Below are 22,895 nucleotides of genomic sequence, written 5' to 3' on the forward strand. Positions count from 1 at the left end.
GATTAAGATTGCAAGATTAACTTCTGCTCCTTTTGACAGTAGCACATATCTCTGGGCATTAAAGGCAAATTCTGTCTAATGCAGCAGTTTTCCCAACAAATGCAATACTCTACTCATGGATCCTATTTTTCAAAAAACAAAATACTAGATCTTTCCCATTTTTTTTTTTTTTTTGGTCTTTTTTCCAATTGCATTTTCTCTAAATACTGAAAATATATTACACAATTATCTTCTTTTGCATCCATTCTCTGCCCCCTACCCCCTAGATCCTGGATCCATTAAAAAATAAAATCATTAGAATATGGATCTTATGATATTATGCTGACTATAGGTCTGATTATTTTATAAGAAACTTTTATTACCCTTTTCTTTAGATATAAACTAGTTCTTTTTAGTCATCCTGAGACCACCATCTACCCATGACCCTCCATGAAAAATTTACATTAAGATGAGTTTAACTACATTACCCATATTAAGAGTCTAAAGTTGTATCTGTTGGGATAAAATAACTACAGCTGAACCCTGAGATAAATTAGAACAAAAATAGAATTAACTAGGTCCAAGGAGTTTACTGCCTCTGTTTTCTTCCAGGAATTTTAAGGTTTCAGTCTTATGTTCAAGTCTTTAATCAATTTTGAGTTAATCTTTGTGTATAGTATAAGACAGTGGTGGATTTTCATTCTTTTGCATGCAGTTGTACAGTCTTCTTATCACCATTTATTGAAGAGATTGTCCTTTCTTGTAGTTTTCAATATATAGGTCTTTCACCTCCTTGGTTAAATTTATTCCAGGATATTTTATTCTTTTTGATGCAATTATAAGTGAGATTGTTTTACTTTTTTTTAAAGATTTTTTATTTATTTCTTCATGAGAGACACAAAGAGAGAGAAGGCAGACACATAGGCAGAGGGAGAAGTAGGCTCCATGCAGGGAGTCCAATGTGGGACTTGATCCTAGGGCTCCGGGATCACGCCCTGGGCCGAAGGCAGGTACCCAAACACTGAGCCACCCAGGTGTCCCGAAATTGTTTTCTTAAATTCTCTTTTTGATAATTCATTATTAATGTGTAGAACCACACATATTTGTGTGAATTGCTTTTTTATATTGCAACTTTACTGAATTTATTAGTTTTAAGTTTTTGACAGTCTTTAAGTTTTTCTATATATAATATCATGTCATCTAGAAACACTGACAGTTTTACATCTCCTTTCCGGTTTGGATGCCTTTTATTTCTTTTTTTCTTGCTTAACTGCTCTGACTAAGACTTCTAATACTATGTTGGATGAAAGAGGCAAGAATGGGTATCCTTGCCTTATTCCTGATTTTAGAGGAAATGCCTTTAGCCTTTCACCATTGAGTATGCAATAATGTAAGAACACTTAAAAATTTTAAAACTTCCTCTGAACTCCCTGCTGAATGATGAAATCAGTATCACAGGCTGGATTTTGAGTTTCTTTTGTATTATTTTTTATTGGAGTTCGATTTGCCAACATACGGTATAACACCCAGTGCTCATCCCATCAAGTGCCTCCCTCAGTGCCCATCACCCAGTCACCCCATCTCCCTGCCCACCTCCCCTTCCACTACCCCTTGTCTGTTTCCCAGAATGGATTTTCTTTGTAATCAGAGTATCCCTACTTAAGTTTTATTAACCTTTTATAACCAACTTTTGCTTCTGCTTTACTCACTTTTATTGTGGAAACAAGTTTTTTTAAATTGAAAATATAACATCAGCTCATAATTTTAAAAGGATATTATTAAATAAAAATTATTACTAAATATTCCTAAATATTATTAAAATGTCAAGGTAGTATCCTTTCCACACCAAATTCTCAGAAATGAAGTTAATTTTTTTTTTAAAGATTTTACTTATTTATTCATGAGAGTCACAGAGAAAGAGAGAAGCAGAGACATAGGCAGAGGGAGAAGCAGGCTCCATGCAGGGAGCCTGATGTGGTACTCAATCCCCAAATGGCGGGATCACGCCCTGAGCCAAAGGCAGACGCTCAACCACTGTGCCACCCAGGCATCCCTATAATTAATTTATATATATATGTAACATAAATTTACCATGTGCATGTGTGGTAGATTGTTAGAGGACTGGTTCCCAATCAATTATGTTCCCTGGTATCCACTTTCCATGGGTAGTCTCCTCTAACATTGACTCTCCATGTGATTTGTTTCAGTCAACATAACCTGACAAATATGACACAAATAGAAGTTTCATTTATGCTTGTGCATAATACCGTGAAGAAGCCAATGAGAAAACATATGGAAAGAGAGATCCTACCCTTAGATGTCCCACCTGCTGAATGCTTTCACATTAATTAATCCAGAGATAACAGTAGAAGAAACACCTAGCAAACTCACAGAATCATGAGAAGTCTTGTTATAAAACAGTAAGTTTTGGGATTGTCTGTGACGCAGCAATAGATAAATGACACAATGTGTAAGTATAAATATGCAGATCTACTATTGACATTCCTTGGATTTAGTTTATGAAGAATAAAATAAAATTGGTAATTATGAAACACATGAAGAAAATACAAAATATGATTACAATTTCATACATAAATAAGGAACACTTTGCCATTTGAGATCAATATTAGCAGTCTTGATTATAAACTATTAATTTGACATTTTTCCCTGTTTAAAAAGGCTGTGGCATACACATACTAGCCTCAGTTCTTTCAAATAGTTATTTTTATTATAGACAACTAATAAATTAATGCAAATGAGACTAGATGAAACTCAAAAAAATTTTATTTTTTTCCTTTAAAAAAAAGATTACTTATTTGAGAGAGCAAGAGATTGTTCCTGCATTGAGCAGGAGGGGTAGAGGCAGAGGGAGAGAGAATCTTAAGCAGACTCCATGCTGAGTGCAGAGCTCAACATGGGGCTCAATCTCATGACCCTAAGATTATGATCTGAGTCAAAACCAAGAGTCAGATGCCCAACCAACTGTACCACCCAGGTGCTCCAAAACCTTTAGTATTCTAAAAATCATTTAATTATGATCTGGAAAATCTAATAGTTGAAGATATGAGAGGGCACCTGGTTACCAGAGCATCAAAGAAAAAAACTGACCTTCTATCCAAGTCTTAAAGGTCTACAAGGGTAGAAGATTCACAAAGTCATATTTCTTGATTCCTGTGGTTTATATAGTATGATAAACACCTTCTGAAAAAAAAGATTTTATTTAGAGACAGAGACAAAGTACAAGCAGAGGTAGGGGCAGAGGGAGAAGGAAAATCTCAAGCAGACTCCATGCAGAGCATGGAGTCCAGGTGGAGCTCGATCTCATGACCTCGAGATCCTGACCTGAGCTGAAATCAAGAGTCAGATGCTTAACCTACTGAGCCACCCAGGTGCCCCAGACACACACCTACCTACCTACCTTCCTTCCTTCCTTCCTTTTTAAGATTTTATTTATTTGAGAGAGAGAGAGAGAGAGAGGAGAGAGGAAGGGCAGAGGGAGTGGGACAAGCAGACTCCTGCACTGAGAGTGGGGCTCAATGTAGGGCTCTATCCCATGACTCTGAGATCATGACCTGAGCTGGAACCAAGAGTCCAACACTCAACCAACTAAGCTATATCCAGGAACTCAGACACCTTTCTTAAAAGCAAAATTCAGACCAATAAACTCAGCTATTTCATTTTTCTGTAGGAAGAAACCTGGAATACTATTCAGTGTAATACATGAGAATTTTTCTGTTTATTTCCAGTATTTTCAAAGAAGATTTAAAGACCAATATTCTTCATCTTAAATGAACAGGATTTGCTAACTAAATAACTATTTAACGAGGGACTTCTTTGACTCAGCTAGGCCTTCTTTGATCCTAGCATAGGCTAGGCATTGGATCAGACATAAGGCATCTAGAGAAGAGCAAGGTAGAGTCAAGGCCTTGAGGATCTCACAATAAGAGAAAATGATTCAAAATGAATATAGTGATAATGGCTAACATTTTTTGTATACTAACTATGCACAGCCTTGTGCTAAATTTCTTACACGGTTGACCCTTAAGCAATGCAGGGGGTTAGAGGCACTGATCCCCACCGCCACCACGGAGTCAAAAATCCACATGTAACTTTTGGCTTTTCCCAAACTTAACTACTAATAGCCAACTGTTGACTTGGAAATTTCATCAGTAACACAGAGGTGGACCAACTCATACTGATCACCTCTATGTTGTATAGGATACATGTGACATAGAATGTCACATGTAACATATGCTGTATTCTTACAATAAAGTAAGCTAGAGCAAAAGAGAGTTATTAAGAAAATCATAAGGAAGAGAAAATATTATCTACAGTACGGCAAAAAAAAAATCCACGTATAAGTAGATCCACGCAGTTCAAATCTGTGTTGTTCAAGGGTCAAGTGTATATATTATCCCACTTAATCCTCACAGTAATCCTATTACATAGATAATATTATCCTTATTTTACAGGACAGCTGAGGTATAGGGAGTATAAGTAACTTGCCAGAGATCACAGAGGTAATACATAGAGAAGTCAAGATTTGAACTCCAACAACATGGCTTCAGAAAAACCACAGTCTAAACTACATAGCATTTCTCTAGTGAAGGAATGACCAGAGTTAGAATAAATAACAGCCTAGGCTCTCAGAGGAGGTGATGTCTCATCTGGGTCTTAAAGGGTAAAAAGGGTTTGCTTAATCCCATAACTGCAAGAGGAATTGATAAATAATTTAGCAGTGAGTCACACATATGCTTGGCTTTAATAATTCTTATAAGATCCTCATGCAGTATGTATTAGCCTCATTCATGATAAGAAGACTACTCAAGGAGATTGAGTAAATTTCTCAGGATCACTCAGTAAAACTGGAGTCAGAATTCAAAACTAGACTTGTCTGCTTCGAAAGCCCCTGCCTTTTCCAGGCACTCCACAGAGGGAAACGATTCCAGGCGGAAGGGACAAGATGTGACAAGGCCAGGAAGGGGCATGGAATATTGGTGTGAAAGAAGGGGCTCTCTGCCAAGCTGAGGGGTGTGTGTGGGTTTATCCTGCAGGTAAAAGGGAGCCAACAGTGTTCTTTGAAGTGAGGAGCAACAAGAAGAAGCTGATTTTCCAGGCAGACAACTCTGGTGGTGGTAGTGAGTACAGAAAACTGGAGAAGACAAAAACTAAAGCCAGAGAGACCAGTTAGTTTGTGGTGACTGTAACAGTCCAGACCGGCAAAGTCAGGGCCTGAAACTATGAATTCTCAAAGGTCTAAGAAGCTACTGCTGTGCCAGACAATTTTCTTCACAATACTTCCCCCATAAGGCAATGTCTCCAATCTGTCTTCTTAAACAATGGCCATCTTAAGACTTGATGAAGTGTCTTAGAATAAAAAATTTTATGTGAATGATTTTAGAAAAGACACTAAGTTTCTATGTACTTTGTAGTATTCATATTCTGTTGTTGCTTAAAATATCCATTCTATTAGAATAGAATATAGACTTTCTTCTATCACTGGACACCCTGCTAAGATGTAACTTATTTACTTGCTCAACTGACTGCCTCTTTTTAGGAAAGGAAAAGAAACAGGGAGGTTGTGGTTTATATAGGATATGATACAATGTAAAGGTGGGACTATAAGGAAGTTAATGCAGTAAGACCATACCAGAACAAGTGTATACAACATAAATTAGAACTTCCCACAAGCTAACATGCATGTCAGAAGACATCTGACCAACCAAGTGGGCTGATGGAAGTGGAGGGTGGAACTGTAAAATCTTTTCAATAATCTGAGATGTGAGGATAAAACAGGAGAATGTGGGTGTGCTGACAAACATGGGAAAGTGTCATGTATTATCAGATGTTGGAGGCCACTTCAGGGTCACCAAAATGACCTTCAGAGTCATTCATGTTGAGAAGGAAGTATTTTCAGAGAAACTGGGAAGAAACTGGAATTTTGTTGACTGTGAAAAAGACATTATTAAAAAAAAAAAAAAAAGACATTATTATGGGCTGAATTGTGGTGTCCCCCAAATTCCTATGTTGAAGTGCTAACTCCCAGTACTGGTATCCTTACGAGAAGAGAAGATTAGGACCCAAACAGCCCGAGGGATGACCATGCGAGGACACGTGAGAGGATGACCCACTGCAAGATGAGGAGAGAGGCCTCAGGAGAAACCAAACCTGCCGCCCCCGATCTTGGATTTCTTGCCTCCAAACAGTGAGAAAATAAACTTCTGCTGCTTAAGCCACACAGCCTGTGGGGTTTCACAACGGCAGCCCTAGCAATTACCACAGACATGACACTGCGGCCTGACATGAAAGCCGGAAAATATGTAGTCTATTTAGCAACCAATCCAGTAAGAAACTCCAGCATGAAGCAAGAGCCAGGGGGAAGTACAGCAATCCTGAGGGCAAGGGAGAAGGGAGGATAGGCCAGGCATGGAAAGGGAAGGAATGCAACACTGCATACAACAAACACACCAGTAGAGGTGCTGAACCCGTGCCACACTGGGTGCCATAGCTTCTCACTGGAACCACCTATCACTGAGCTTTACCATTTACCACCTCCTCATGTGGTTTGTACTCCAAGATCGTCTCACAGAATGAGAACAACAATAGCAGCAGCAACAGAAGAAGTAGTCAACGAGTATAAATAATGGTGTCTCGAAGAGACCATGTGGGCTGCATAGTGTAGTCACTGGGGTGGGACAGGGTGCACGCCTGGAGCGTCCTCCGATACTCTGGACTAAAGCAAGTGTTCCCTCTCTCATGGGTGGGAGTGATAAAAAATCCCCTGGCCAGAGGGACTGACAATGAGGAAGTATTTCACATTTAATCACAACTATCAGCTATAGCAAAGAATATAATTTTCCCCTCAGCAGTCTGGTTGCCTGTAAGTGGAGCTTCAGAAAGCGTGACAACAGTTGGAGACATGTGAATAATAACACTTAACATTTTTCACTATCTTTTTTGGGTTGCTATTCTCATTTACGTGTTACTTCCACCACCTTATAAGAATTTTTTTGCCAGGAGCTAAAGAAAAGGGGAGAAAAAGGCATAATAGTAAAAGAAGTAGGTCTTCCAGAGCATTAATTCGGTCAGGTTAGTTGCCAGCTAAATGCTAAATGGGTCCATGTGTTGGTGAAGCAAGAATATAATAACTAAGTAAATACAATGTAATTTTACCTTATACCTCCCAGAGTAAAGGCACTGGCATCTTTTTTTTTCTTTTTTTAAGATGTAAATTCAATTAATTAACATATAATGTGCTACTCATTTCAGAAGTAGAGGTCAGTGATTCATCATTCTTACAGAGGCACTGGCATCTGAAACAGCTGTGGTTGAAAGGTTTTGAACACTAAGCCCCCAGGATCCAATGGCCCAGCTATCTTGACCTATCTTAAACACCTCCAACATTTAAATTTATTTTTATTGTCACCTTAAAAAAATTGAATTATTTCTTGTTGTGAGCAGCAACAAGGGCACAAAACACCATATATATTTTCTTGTCTATATCAGATTCCCACACACAAACTGTGAAGCACACTTTAAATATAATCTTAATATGTATTCAAAAAGGGATCCCTGGGTGGCACAGTGGTTTGGCGCCTACCTTTGGCCCCGGGCGATCCTGGAGACCCGGGATCGAGTCCCACATTGGGCTCCCGGTGCATGGAGCCTGCTTCTCCCTCTGCCTGTGTCTCTGGCTCTCTCTCTCTCTCTATCATAAATAACTAAAAAAAAAAAAAAAACAAGTAAAAAAAAAAAGAGGGGGGTGCCTGGGTGGCTCCATTGTTTAAGTGTCCAACTCTTGATCTCTGCTCAGGTCATGACCTCAGGGTCATGAGATGGAGCCCTGTGTGTCAGCTCTGCACAGGGAGTGAAGTCCTGCTTAAAATTCTCTGCCCTTCGCCTTGTGCGTGCATGCTCTTTCTCTCTCTCAAACACACACACACACACACACACACACACACACACACACAAAACTAGGAAAGGTAGATCTCAGTGTAAGTAGTTGTGGGAAAATTATCTATTACCAATGTTTCCAAAAAGTCAGGATGGATTTTAACTTTATTTGCCAACACAGATAAATACAAATTGTAGCAGACAGAAAGGGCAAAGCACTGTAGAAAGGTATATAAAGTATGAAAACTCCCATTTAAAAGCATAACCATTAATCTTACTAAGTCTTTGGAAGATTGCTGAGAGTGAATTAGTTGCAGGGGAGAAAAAGATACTTAAGGTCTGAAGGAAAAGAAACTGCTAGTTGAAATAGCAGTTTTGAAGTATTCTTTTTTTGTTGTTAATTCTATGTGGAAAGCTCTGCATGAGGCCACTGTACGAAGTCTGGAATGCACATAAGGGTATAATGCTTTATTCCTATGATTTATTGTTTCCCTTAGTAAAAAGAGAGAAACCCATAGAAAAATCAATTTTTATATCCATTTATCTTATTTTTCTTTGGTGTAGGACGACCTAATGATTTATACAGATTAGCTCATGATACAATACCCACGTTCACCCATGAGGCTAATTTTTAAATATCTATATGGCTTTCTCCTTAATAAACTGAAAGAAAATGATTGGCAGACATAGGGATAACGGTAGAATAAAATGGCAGAAGTAAATAAAGGGGACAAATGTATTCCAGCTGATTAGTAACAGCCAGAAAAGCTGAATTTTCTAAACATGGAGGGTGCCTGATGCCTGGGCTCTGGGAGCTATGGCCCATTTTCTCCACCTGTTATCAACTGTTTCAGAGTGCGTCCAACATTTACATGTTCCCTGCTCATTCCCACAGTATACAATTGTGAGAAGCAAGATCCAATTGCATTAATTTGGGGGAAAAACAAAACAATGCCCCAAATCTGCATCGCAGTGAGGATTACAAATATTAACAGAAGCCTCAAAGGAGGGGCACCTGGGTGACTCACTCTAGTTAAGCATCAACCTCTTGATTTCAGCTCAGGTCATGATCTCAGGGTCATGAGATTGAGCCCCAAGTCGGGCTCCATGCTCAGTGCAGAGTCTGCTTGGGATTCTCTCTCCCTCTGCCTATCTCATGCATGTTCCCACATGCACCACACTCTCTCTTTCACATTAAATAAATAAATAAAATCTTTAAAAAAGAAGCCTCAAAGGAAAAAAGAGGTAAATGTTTTCATATAGAAACTGCCTCGTTATTACTTTGTTATTTATCACATCTCTGTAGCCTATAACATAACACTTCCCCAGCAGAAGATTATGACCCTTTAAACCAAATATTCCCAATGGTGGTGGTCAACATAGAAGTCTTTATAGGAAAGGAACACTAAGTGTGGTTCCATTAAAAATGACCCCTTTTGGGATGCCTGGGTGGCTCAGCAGTTGGGCGTCTGCCTTTGGCTCAGGGCATGATCCCCGAGACCCAGAATCAAGTCCCACATCAGGCTCCCCTAAGGGAGCCTGGTTCTCCCTCTGCCTATGTCTCTGCCTCTCTCTTTCTGTGTTTTTATAAATAAATAAAATCTTTAAAAAAATGAACTCTTTCCATAGTGCGTGTAAGGGCACACATTTTAGATCCATGGAGTTGACAGAAGTTTCTATGTGGCCTCATTGCTAATTCAAAGAAAGCCCTTGTTTGGGAGATTTTGTTCTTGTTTACACACAGCAACAAAAGTCAGAAATAAATAGCAAACAGCATGAAGAAACTAGACGTAAATTGCTTTTAATATAAATGTTCTTTACAGTTTTGCTCTAGTATGAAAATTATTTTTCAAACAGTTAAATTCAAATCCATAGTTACACATGTGGAGGTCTTAAAGGGAAAAAATGTTATATTTCTAGACAAACAAATTTACTATATTCCATTACAAACATGATTTGTGGTTGGCTAGATCAAATTATATCAATCCACTCTGGGAAAGTAGATAATTGTCCATCTCGGTAAAAGGGTAACTGAGGGGAGTAGAGCTTAGAATTTTCTGAGGCAAGCAGTTACCACAGTAATCCCTTTGTCATGGGTGGCTACTTCTCCTGCATGGGGGAGGAAGGCAATTTTAATGTGTGAGGAATACACCAGGGCAGAACTTTGTTTTTAGCCACGATGGGCCCTCCTCATTTCTCTTGCTCCTGTTGCCTCTCCCATCTCTGTTTATTCTGCCTCAATGCATTTCAAATGTCTCTGATCACAGGAAGACGGGAGAGAGGGCAGCACTGTTGCTAAGAAGGGAGGCAGGTCAGAGGAGCTGCCCATAGATGGCAAAATAGCGATTGGCATGGCTCTGCTGCCATTAATTAACCTGAGCTAACAACTGAAAACCTTTAAGTCCAAGTCAGCATCATCCTCCAGTGTCACTAAACTGTCTTTCAAATAGAAGAGTTTTTGGAGGAAAGGAAATCTCATAATTTCAGGGAGCATATCTACCTTATATTCCCTGGGCCTAGCACAGTGCCAGGAATATAGTAGGTACTCAATGAAGAAACTGATTCATTGAAGTTTTTTAGCATTTAAAGACCCGTCTCAACCTCACGTCTTCTTATCTCTCTTGTACTTATTCTCTGGCTTGCTGGCTGTCTCTTCCATCCCCCATCTTCTTTGCATTCTAACCTTTTTAGAAGAGTAGTTTTATCTTTCTTTCTCCATTTCCTCCCCTCCTATTTATTCCTTGAATCATTGGAGTTTATGCTTCATCACTCCACTGAAACTGCTCTCACTAAGGCCATTAAGGACATCTTTATCATTAACTATTGCACAATGTCTGCTTTTCACTCCTCATTACCTTATATGACCTTTAAGCATTCCTGACATTTATTCAACTTCTTCCTTCTTGAAAACAAATATCCTTTCCCTTAGTGGTCACACTTCACTTCTCTTCTGGGTTTCTTCCTGCCTTCTCGGTCTCACCAGCTTCTACTTCTCAGCCCATTTTTTACATGTTAATGTACCTATCTTTAACACTTCTCTCTGCTCCCTTAGGAGAATTCACCCACTCTCATGGTTTTGATATTGATGACATCCAAATACCTACTTTCAGCTCAGATCTTACTTCCATATCCACCTACTTCCTTGGTATTTCTATATATTTGGATATGAGATTGTGGATATACACTGCAAACTTAACATGTCCAACACATCACTCATTATCTTCCATCCTTGTAATTTGTTCTCCTTTGTTTGTTCCTTTGCAGTGTGATTACTATCATGTTGCCTATGTAAGAATTCTGGATGTCATCCCTGGCTCTCTTTCCCTGTCCTAATGCTCAGATTTACTAAGATCTGTTGATTCTATCTCTTGAATATCTTTGGAATCTGTTGATATCTCTCTAGTCCATAATAGATAGTCTGGTCACTTCTCACCTGGATTACTGTAACCATCCCTGAATTGGTCTGTCACCAATATCTAATCTTACCCCTTTCAACCCATCCTCCACACAGCAGCTAGAAAGACCTTTCTAAAAACAAACAGCTGATTATTTCTGCCTCCTAGTTAAAAACCCCACAGTGCTTCCCATTGCTCCCAGGATAAACTCCAAATTGCTTACCATGGCTTACATGGCTCTGCACCAGTGTCTGGCTCCTGCTTACTTTGTCTTGTTTCTATTTACTCTCCTAATTCCCTATTGTCTAGTCATCAACTGTGATTAGGGCTTGGACAATGCCACATTTTCTTACCTCTGGGCATATCCCCCTGCCTAAGATACTCCTTAACTCCTGCTAACCCTTCAGGTCTCATCTTAACTCTTACTTCCTCTCAGAAGTTCTCTTGCATAGTTTCTGGCACCCCAAAGGCACTTAATAAATGAACTTCCTTTCCTAGCTACCTTTAGTTTAACATCAAATTTTGAAGTTTTAATTTTGCTCAAATTATTTCACTAATAAAATCAAATGAAATAGGTTGATTTCTATTTTTAAATATTCTCTTATGAAGATCTACCAACAGAATATTTTGAGCGATGTGATGAACTTTGCTACTAATGAGATGCATCACAAATGTGGAATTTGGAACAGTATTCTAAATAAAAATGAACCGGAAAAAAAAGAAAGAGGGAGGAAGGGAAGGAGGGAGGAAGGGCAAGATGCAATGAAGACAGGCAGGAAGGGAGGGAAGGGAAGGAGGGAGAGAGAGAGAGAAAGACAGAGAAGGAAGGAAGGAAGGAAGGAAGGAAGGAAGGAAGGAAGGAAGGAAGGAAGGACGGATGGACAAGACCTGCTTCCCAGGGTTTGGAAAATGATTTTCAGGAAAACTTTACATGTCCATAGAACTAAGGTATACACAGTACTCTAAGTCCAACTGCAGGTGTTTTACTCCTCTAGTTTATCCTTTTGTTCTTATCAGAGCAATGCCAGCGAAATGAATTCCATTATAATTAAAAGACTCAAATTTTTAATATTTCATCATCTATATATACATAGCATTGAATCATGGAGAGACATGAAATACTGAATTAAATCATATATGATGTCTAATATCTTACATTTTTGACCAACAAGAATGGTAATTTTATCAATTCAACCTAATACAATACAAATGATGTTGAACAAAATTATGTAGAAAAACAGACAGATCAAGAATAATTATAAAGGTTATATGTATAAGCACTTGAATATCTATAGATATCCCACCCATAAATGCTTATGCTTTATAGAAATATCAATCAGAAAAAAATTTTTTGAGCTACTGAATCTAATGAAAGCTATAGATTCTTTTACCAGGAAAATCAAAATGCTCATATGCTTGTGTTATAAAATTCAAATTTCTACTGATTTAGAGTCCATGAAGCCAAGATTCAAGTTTAAGAAGGTCTACAGCAGTGGAATTTTTAACTATAAGTAACAATTGAATAATGATATTCAAGAAAACCTGAGGAAGTATATGATATTCACGTATTAAAGCAAGCAAATGACTTTTCAAATCAAATCTAATGGGTCAGCCTATTTCTGATTTTACCCTGGCTGAAGTCATAAATACAGGGAGATATCAGAAAAATTTTAAATTATGTTAGTTAAATCAGAAAAAATAAACACAAAGACATTTTTGAAATTTAATATTATACCGGTTTTAGAAGAATAAAGTTTATTACTTTTAATAGAATTCCTTTTTTTTTTTTTTAGAATTCTATCTTTAATCTCAAGGCTGTAGATAAGAAATTGTGAGTGCAACTGTTTTGCCTAGGCCATACCTGGAGTCACCTTTGTCTGTGAATGCTTTGCCTAACACATAGCTTTGGTCTATAAATCCATCGTTTCCTAAAATTTGCAGTTGCCCACATATTATGCTATAATGACGGCATGCCAACTCACATCTTTACCACACCCCTACTTCCTTTATTCATTGCTACACCTAAAACTCCACAACTTCTCACAAGTTGCAGCATATCAGAATGGGGAAGGGGGAGGTGATGTGAATGGTATGATAGGCCTCTGAACAGCAAGCTTTTGTGAAATTGATTTACTGAGTTATGACTATCTTTCTGGTTTGCAAATTTTTCTTGAAGAAGTTTAAATGACACAGAATACACACACACGTACTTATATATCTGAAGAAATACCCTTATAAGTACGTGTGTGTGTGTGTGTGTATGTGTGTGTGTGTGTCTGTCTTTGGTCAGGGTTTTGATGTAAAATCTATTTTAAGATGTAAGTCTATTTAAAAACCACTTTAAACCTTTAAGATGGAAACCTATACTGCAGTTCCAGCACGATCCTTGGATGTTATAGAACTTCTGTCTTCCTTCTCTGAGTTTTACCTCATATCTGCCTCATAATCACATTATAAATTAAAGTACTATCCTGTGATATAAAATCAATATATGAAACTCTGTTGTACTTCTATACATGCATAGAAGTATCTCTTTCTATCATAAAGAGAAATTATTCTATGTTCATGGATTAGAATTAATAATTGTTAAAATGTCCATACACCCAAAGCAATCTACAGATTTGATGCAATCCCTATCATGATTCCAATGGCATCTTCCACAGAAATGGAACAAACAATTTTAAAATTTATATAGAACCATAAAAGATACCAAGTACCCAAAGCAATCTTTAGAAAGAAGACCAAAGCTGGAAGCATCATCCTCTCTGACTTCAACTGTATTACAAATGCAAAGCAATCAAAACAATATGGTAGGAGCATAAAAAAAGACACACAGATCAATGGAACGCAACAGAGAAGCCAGCAGAAAAAGAGAAATACCATGTGATCTCACTTATATGCAGAATCTAAAAGAACTAAACAAAAATACCAAGTTCAAGGATACAGAGAACAGACTGATTGCCTGAGACAGATGGTAGGAGTGGGCAAAATGGGTGAAGGAGGTCAAAAGGTACAAATTTCATTATAAAATAATGACATTATTCATTATAAAAATAAATAAGTCATGGGGATATACTATACAGCATGGTGACTGTAGTTAATAATACTACACTGTATTGTCTGTTTGAAAGTAGCTAGGAGAATGATCTTGAAAGTTCTTATGAGAAGAAAGAAAATATTTTGTTAAGTATGTATGGTGACAGAAGTTAACTGAACTTATTGCAGTGATCATTTCACAATTTTGCAACTGATATTAATATAACGTTATGTCATTTATACCTTAATAAAGATGATGTCCTGTGAGAACTATTTCATATATCTAAGAAAATGTTACTTTCCTTATATAATGCAAAAGCAAAAAACAAAGCTGAAAACAAGACCTAAAAACAAAATCTAATAATCCATTATTACTTAAAATAAAAACTCAAAAAAAATAAAATAACAACTCATGTCTATCTACTCATGTTCACATAAATCATTCTGGTTGCACATGTTCATTCCATAAACAGTCCACTCATACCACATTTTGAACTTACTTTCCAACATTTTAAGTTTCTGCATCTGTCAGGTCCCATGTTTCTGGTTTGACAATTGATTGTTAATTGCCTCCATCCTTTGAGGAGCATTATAAATTATACTGGGAAAAAGTCTTTCCCTGCACATCTCACAATTCTGGATTGTTTGCCTGGGTTTTCCATTCTCTGTGATTGTCCACTGCTACCAAATTTCCCTTGAAGACATTTAACTTTCTATCTTACCTGTACCTCCTAACACTCATCTCATTCTTAGAAATAAATGTTTTATTTTTAACAGATTCCTATAGCACTGTTCGAGTTACAGTACTTTTCTCTGACAGCTCTGGAGAGACTGAAGCCTATCTTTCAAACACACCACCTACAAAATTCAATCAAAGCTACCATGACCACTGAAATGTATTTTCAAAGTCTACAGACAAATGTGGCTCAAGCTTATTCATTTGGCCCACCTAAATTAAAATAATCAGTCTGGAAGGCTTTACAAGTTTGCATTTCAGGATGAAGATTCAGAAGTCTGTTTTGCTTAATATCTTTGGAAAATGATTTTTTGAATATAGAATTCATTTGAAAGACAATTTATTTTTTCTGCCCAGTTATTTACTTTAAGCACTGAATTGTAATTTTGACATTTAGGATTTACTTTAACATAAGTTAAAATTAAAAACAAGAGTGTTACACAAAAAATGGTTAGAGTGGGTATGATGCTTAAAGAAGTCTGTGTCAAAGTATGTTTTAAATAATGAGCTTAATAATTCAATGGCAACTCTATCTTCTAATTGCCTAATCCAAAATCTATGGAGTCATCTTGACTCCTTATTTCCTCTCATACTCATGTGTAATATATCGTGAAATCCTTTTGGTTCTCTTTCAAAATATACTCAGGTTCCAACCACCTCCATCTCCATCTTATCTCATTATTATCACTCTGGTAAACTCTATCATTATTTCTCAACAGGATTACTGCAAAAACCCCATCTCTTCTCTCTACTTCCACCCTTACCTTCCTGTAGTCTGTTCCCAACACAGTAAGCATTGTGATCCTCTAAAACCTCAAATAGATCATATCACTCTTCCACTCAAAACCCTGCAAGAACTACCCACTTCACTCAGAGCAAAGCCTGAATCCTTACAATGACCTACATTTTCTGGCTCCTTGTAAGTTCTCTAACTTCCTATTCCATTGCTCTCATTTTCATTCACTTCACTCTGAGTACACTTGCCTTTTTGCTGTTCTTCAAACCCACCAGGCATGAGCCAGCCTCAGGGCCTTTGAACTAGCTGTTGCCTCTGATGGAATGCTCTTCCTCTAGATATCTCCACAACTAACCCATCTTCTTCACCTCCTTAATGAGGTCTACCTACTCTGACTACCTAGAAACTACTGTAACCTTCCCTCTCCTCCCCAATTGGGTCTTGCTTCTCCTTTTTTCATACCTATTTGTCACCTTCTAGCATATTAAATATTTATTATGTTAGACATTTATTGTCTGTTCCCTTCTGCAAGAACATAAGGTCTGTAAGACATGGGATCTTTGTCTCTTTGTTCAGAAGGGAAATTTATACTTATGTCATAGTTAGGTAAGAAGATTCCCTATATATTCTAGAGGTATGGGAATTAACATCAGTATATTGGTTCCAAATCTTTAAAAAATGTGCTTTCTCATCTTGATACCATCAGTTTCTGGATAGAAATTTCCATATCAAATTACTTTATAAAACTTGTTTAGTTTTATTAGGCATATGATAAGGAACAATAATACATCCATGGCCATTTTGCAGATGTGGGGTAGGAATGGGCAGACCAAGACTCAAAGCTTTCCAAGTCCCTTAGAGAAAAGAAAGCACTGCCTAAGCAGGCTTTTCTTGCTTTGTCGTAAATAATCCTAAAACAGATGGCCAAAAGCTAAATACTAAGTCTGCTGCCATGGAAACCACTATCACAGCAGTCCATTCTAGAGCCCTACCTATAAGATAAATGTTTGTCTCCCTATTGTTAGTTACAATCTGAACCTACTAAAACTTTCACTCAAAGTCCTACTAGAAGGTATGATACACATACCAGCCTCACAAAAATTTCTGGGAGAGATTAGTTGATACACAATATCACCTTAAATACAGTCAAAATCCAGCAACATACAGAGAAAGGGTTTTACATAATTGGCCACATTCTCTCTGCATTCAAGTTCTGTCTGTATTATATATAAATCCATGTACCTTACCTTAATATTGCAAGCCTGCTCCATCAATCTTCTGGCATTTTCCTCCGCCCTGTATCTCTTTGGAAGCTGAACTCTGAAAAACTTTAAAGCACCTTCAAAATCAGCCTGCAGAAGATCTTCCTTTGAGGTCTGCAAAATAATCCCAAGAATCATCATTACATTTTAGCCTGCATTCAGGACAAATAATTTGAAAAAAAGAGTTTCTATTTTCCCAAATGCATGTTGGTAGCTAAGATCTAGCTTAGTTCCACAAGTTTTTCGGAAGAGATTTTTCTAACCTCTTTACCATAAGCTGAAATAAATCACCATAAATCCTAGATACAGTATAAGAATCAATTAAGAGGCTAACATATTTAATTTACATAACCTGAAGATTAGAATGACAGATCCCAGCAAAGTTAACCAAGTTACAGCTCTGAGGAAAGAAAAATGCCAGAAAAGCAAAAAATTTTAACTCTGGGTTTAATCTATGACTTTAGCTTGCTGGGTGGGTATTTTAAGGGTATTATTAGAACCCCAGTTGAAGCCACAATGTAATCAAAGCATATTAGAGTTACATAATGAACACCAAATAGGAATAGGGCTTTTCAACTAATGATAACAGTGGTTCAAAAAAGTAAGAAATGGATCCCCCCACCTTAAAGAATGCTATGAAAAAATAAATGAAGCAAATCACTTAACTAGTGAACAGCTGATGAAAACTACTGTTTGCAAAATTTACTTCTTCAAGAAATAACCACTTAGAAATAAATATATGCATGCATGGAAAAAAGAATGAAAGGAAATAAAAAGTTTCTCTGGATAGTGGGATCGTGGGGGGGGGGTTCTCTTATATTTTGCTGCATTGTCTGCAGTAAAGATTGTGTAATAAGAAAGACAATGAGAGGCGCCTGGCTGGCTCAGTGGGGAGAGCTTGTGTGTCTTGATCTTGGGGTTGTGAGTTCAAGCCCCAGGTTGAGTGTGGAGCCTACTTAAAAAAAAAAAAGAAAGAAAGAAAAGAAAGAAAAAGTATTTTAATCAACAAATATAAGCAGTTTTTGGCAAACACCATGATACAAATTACAGGTTAAGCAGACTGAGTACACAGAAGTAAGCCAAAGAAAAATGAGATATGTTTTTTAAGAGTCAGAAATTATCAAAAACTTCAGGAATAAAATGAAAAAACAAAACAAGCTAGGATGGCTAGAAATCATAGAACTATGTGCTAATTCAAAATATTACTTTATTTAAACTCAAATGTAGAGCTGATTAACCTTAAAAGGCTGTACTGAAAGAGTATAAGGAAGTCAGAGAAATTCCTGATCTTAACTGGCCTGAGTTGTCTTCACGACCCTGGTCCCCAAACTAGTGGACATGTCATCTTAGGTGAGTGCCTGCAGTAACCCACTAACTGGTCTCCCCGTTTCCACCTTTGCTCCCCACAGTATGCTCTCCTTATTGCAGTCAGGTGATACCCTTTCACATCATGTGGTTCTTCTGGGTAAAGCCCTTCAGTGGATCATACTGTGCTCAGAGTAAAATCCGAAACTGTTACCATTGCCCACAAGACCCTCACAATCTGGAGCCCCTGCCTGCCCCTCCAACCTCGTCTTGAACCACATCTCCTGCTGTTCCAAGCTCCAGGCACACTGGCCTTGTTTCTGTTTTTTGCACACATCGAGTTCATTCCTGGCTGAAGGCAGCTGCCCCTGCTGCCCCTTCTGCTGAGACAGTCTTCTCCCAAATCTTCATGAGCATAGCCACTTGTTGTCATTAAGATTTTAGCTCAAATGTAAGATCTGAGTGAGGGCTTTTCTGAGCACTTAAATTCTCCCCCACCCCCAGCCCATCAAGTCATTTTCCACCAACTCATTTTCCCGTTTTACATCTGTTTCCTCCTAAGGAAAGGGGCCTTGTCTATCTTGTCTGTTGCTGTATCCACAGTGACAAGGCTAATAACCAGAATATAGGAGGTACTCAATTAAAATTTACTGGATGAATTTTACTTTCATCTCCCCTCCCTTTTAAGCAGAAATATGTAAAATAAAAATAATGTATTAATTCATATGTCAGCATTTCCACAGGGGCACCAGGTTGCCTCAGCTTTAGATCCATAAATTAGTAATCAGAAAGTAGAGCTAGGCTAATAGCAGCAGTGGAAAAACAAGCCTCAGTATATCTCACACTGACTTCCTCCTCATGGATACTTAGACACGATGGTGATAAGTGGTAGAGAGAATGTATGGCATGGACAGAGTTCTATCAACTCACCTTAACTTAGTTGGAAAAGACAGTTATGAGAAACTTCAGCCTAAAAGAGGGCTTTTCTGCCCAAAATAGCAACTGCTGAATTACTGGGAAAGCATCCAGCTACCAGATATACCAGACAACTATATCCCCTATCTTCTTTTCTCACCTGTGATACTGGGGTTGATGATCAGCTCCCTACTAACTGTGGGGAAAACTCAAGACACCCTGCTTATGGAATTTGTGGGGAAGCAGGATGAGCAGCTATCCTCCCTACTCCAAAGCCTCTGAGGGCACCACTTCTATTTTCAACTAAGCTCTAGTGACTTGGTAACAGATGTCTCAAAATGGTGGTATAGTTCCTTGCCTGAAGGCAGTAGCATGATTGGTAGTCATGGTAATTAGCTAATTTTCTAATACTGCCCAAGGCCTGATTTCAAGTCTAGATTCTCAGTTCATGCAAAAGTAGAAAGGTAAAGATTAGAGATGAGGAATCATATAGCCTGTGACATGTGACCTGTGGTCAGTTCAGGAATAGCCACTTAAAAAAGATGCGGTTTGAAGGAGGCTATATGCTCAGGAGAGGTGCAGCAAGAAACTCCCCACCTGGGTGGGGCTGAAGTTCAACCTGGGTTGGTCTCTGGAAACCAGAATTCAGAGTGCCCTGTGACTGTCCTTTCCAAGACACTGCTTGTGTTAATGATGCTTCAGATCCCATGGCCAACTCAGTTATGCCCTGTACGACAGGAGCTCTTAACAATCACAGAGCAGAAGGACTCAGGTAGACACACATGTGGAAACTGCATGTTATTTGATCCCCTAATTTCATACTTTAGAAAGTAGTTGGCGGGCAGCCCGGGTGGCTCAGTGGTTTAGCGCCGCCTTCAGCCCAGGGCCTGATCCTGGAGACATGAGATCGAGTCCCACATCGGGTGCCCTGCATGGAGCCTGCTTCTCCCTCTGCCTGTGCCTCTGCCTCTCTCTCTCTCTCATGAACAAATAAATAAAATCTTTAAAAAAAAAGTAGCTGGCAATTAAAGATACTTAAATAAGGCTGCAAAGGATGAAGTAAATTCATTCTGATCCCAACTTTAGCTAACTTGAGGTGTTGCCTATATCTCTACTGTTCTACCTCAATAAGGGAGTATCTTCAACCTCAAGTATTAGAGAAAGAAATAAGTCATATGTACACCTTGTGAACCCCAAAACAAACATAAGGGATGACAATTTGGAAAGTTGTCTCTGTGCTGTTTGAGTATCCTCAAGTACTGATATTTTAGTAGTTACAAATAATACAAATAATACCTGCTCTCACTGACATTTTTAATTACATAAAACAAGCAATCTTAAGAATTTATATTCCTGTCAATGGATTGAAATAAAGCTAATTTCATTGTGAATTAGAAAAAAATACACCAGAAGACAATGCCATGGGCCAAAAAAACATGCCAATAAGCAAAAAGTACATTAACAAAAACCTTGTTTGCCATTGGTCCAGAAGATAATCTACAGTCCTACCTTAATTCTGATGGGTTTTTTCCTCCAATTTTCTATCTTTAAAAGATTTCCATAGTCATTAAGTATCATTTCCATATACCTTTTTATGCCATAGTAGATCACAAATTTATAGGGATAACTCTCCATTTCTCATAACTGTATCTGAGAGGTTTATCTTCTACAATTGAGGGATAGATGCCTCTTGGTCTGCAAAAATCTGGATGCTTCACTAAGAATTTATCAGGAAGTTGTTGGGTTTTTTAAATATGTTGTAAAAATCATACTTTGTATATATATGTGTGTCTGCATTTCTACATAATGAGAGTTATACATTTTTTATTGATTACATATTCACTTTCTCCAAAATTGAAAATATTTTTTAAAAGCCTAAAAGATTTTACTACCCAGAGATAAACATAATTAACATTTTGTTACATTGCTTATCATTTTTTCCCTATCCCTACACACACATATTTAAGACAATTTGGATCAAAAAAAAAAAAGAAAAAGAAAATTTGGATCATATTGTACATATCAGCTTGTTAAATATATATGCTTCACAACTATGAAGCATTAATATAATAGTATTAGTCCAAAATATATGTAGCAGTGCTTTCTATGAAACTAAAATATGACTTCACACAGTTTATTAATAAACTGACTATGGAGATGTAAACTTATTTAATGGTTGTAATTAAGTTTACAATTGTATGTATAAGTGCTACCTGTCTACACTGAACACATGATCTCTTGTGATAAGACCCAAGCTTTAAAAATGCACCCCAACAGGCAGACTAACATTTCAAGAACCACACCAAGTACCCAAAGGAGGAGAGACCAGCTTCCGGCTATCCTTATCCATCCATCTCACTACAACACAACTCGGTCAGGCTAAAAGACCTCACTTAAGCTGGAAAGGCAATTCTTCAACTGGGAAGTTCTTAAGAGTTTTTCTATATTGCCTCCAGAATGATCATGAGGAAAGAGTATCATAATGAAAATGCAATTACTTTCCTGACATTATTTGCTAAGTAATATTAGCCAGAAGGTAACACAGACAAGAGTAGGGAAATTTGAATAAGCAAAGACATGTTTTCTTCCCTTGCAAAATAGAGAACTCTATCAGCTTTTTTTTTCTATCAGCTTTTAAATAAGAATAAATGATAACTTTTAAAAATTAGTGGTTCCATTAACACTCATTTTTTGCTCCCCAAACTTGCTGTCAAATCATTTTAAGTGACAACATGGAACATGTTATCAATTACACCTCCAAAGGGAACATTACTTTTTACTTCATTTGAATAAAATTGTATATAAAGATTACTTGGACAATTAAAAACATTTCAACCAGTCCTCCTTCTGCTTCCTTTCAAATAGGTAAAGAGAAATATCCAGAAGGAAAAGGTAAGTAGAATTTTTTAAAAGTAGGATGTTAATTTAGGTATCCTTCTCACTTCCCCACTAAAATGAATTAAGCCAATTGCCAGGCACATAATAGACACCAACATAAATTTGTTCTGTAAATTCATGAAAGCTCCACTTCAAGCACATCCAGTATTAAAAAGTCACAATTAATAAGTTGTAAATTAGAAAGTAGATTTAGGACTTATTTTAATATAAAAATAGATTTTTATATTTTGAAGGGCATCAGAGGTATGCATGGCAACTTCCTATTTTGAGGTCTTTAAATTTGAAGAGTTTCAACCTCTCTTCAATGAGCAATCCTTATAGCAGTTAAGACAGTAGTAAGAATGGGAGGTATACTTATTTTTCATTTTAATATCAATCCTCCTTTGGATTTACTGTGCACAGAGCCCACAGTATCAGTACTGAAACTATAGCCAACACTGACATTAATATATAATGATCTGATAATAACTTTCCACACCATATAATAGCAAATAAAATCTAAATGGAGAAAAGGGAGATTTTGAACATAAGTAGAATAAAAGTTTTCCCTTTTTCCTAAAATCTCACACACTTACAGAGTATGGACTCTGGCTATGTGTCATTGCGGATACCATTTTGAGTGTGTTTTTCCCACTGAAAAATTCAGTGCAAGAGTATCACATTTTAAAGTGATTTTTTTTTTTTTAAAGAGGCAGGGTGGGTGGAAAGGAACAGCTCTAACATTTGGGTGTTAGCTCTAG

The 22,895-nt window shown here is 37.4% G+C and overlaps 1 protein-coding gene across 9 annotated transcripts in view; it reads right to left on the reverse strand.

The window, feature by feature from the left end:
* The window catches only part of RABGAP1L (RAB GTPase activating protein 1 like), a 744,356-nt gene that overhangs the window by 136,212 nt on the left and 585,249 nt on the right, over window positions 1-22,895 (reverse strand). For all 9 annotated transcript variants that reach the window (XM_038542444.1, XM_038542442.1, XM_038542443.1 and 6 more), the window contains one exon: window positions 17,023-17,151. In XM_038542444.1, coding sequence (XP_038398372.1) covers window positions 17,023-17,151 — 129 coding nt within the window. The remainder of the gene's footprint in view (window positions 1-17,022; window positions 17,152-22,895) is intronic.

Source organism: Canis lupus, chromosome 7 (genome assembly GCF_011100685.1).
Source record: "Canis lupus familiaris isolate Mischka breed German Shepherd chromosome 7, alternate assembly UU_Cfam_GSD_1.0, whole genome shotgun sequence".
Lineage (NCBI taxonomy): Eukaryota > Metazoa > Chordata > Mammalia > Carnivora > Canidae > Canis > Canis lupus.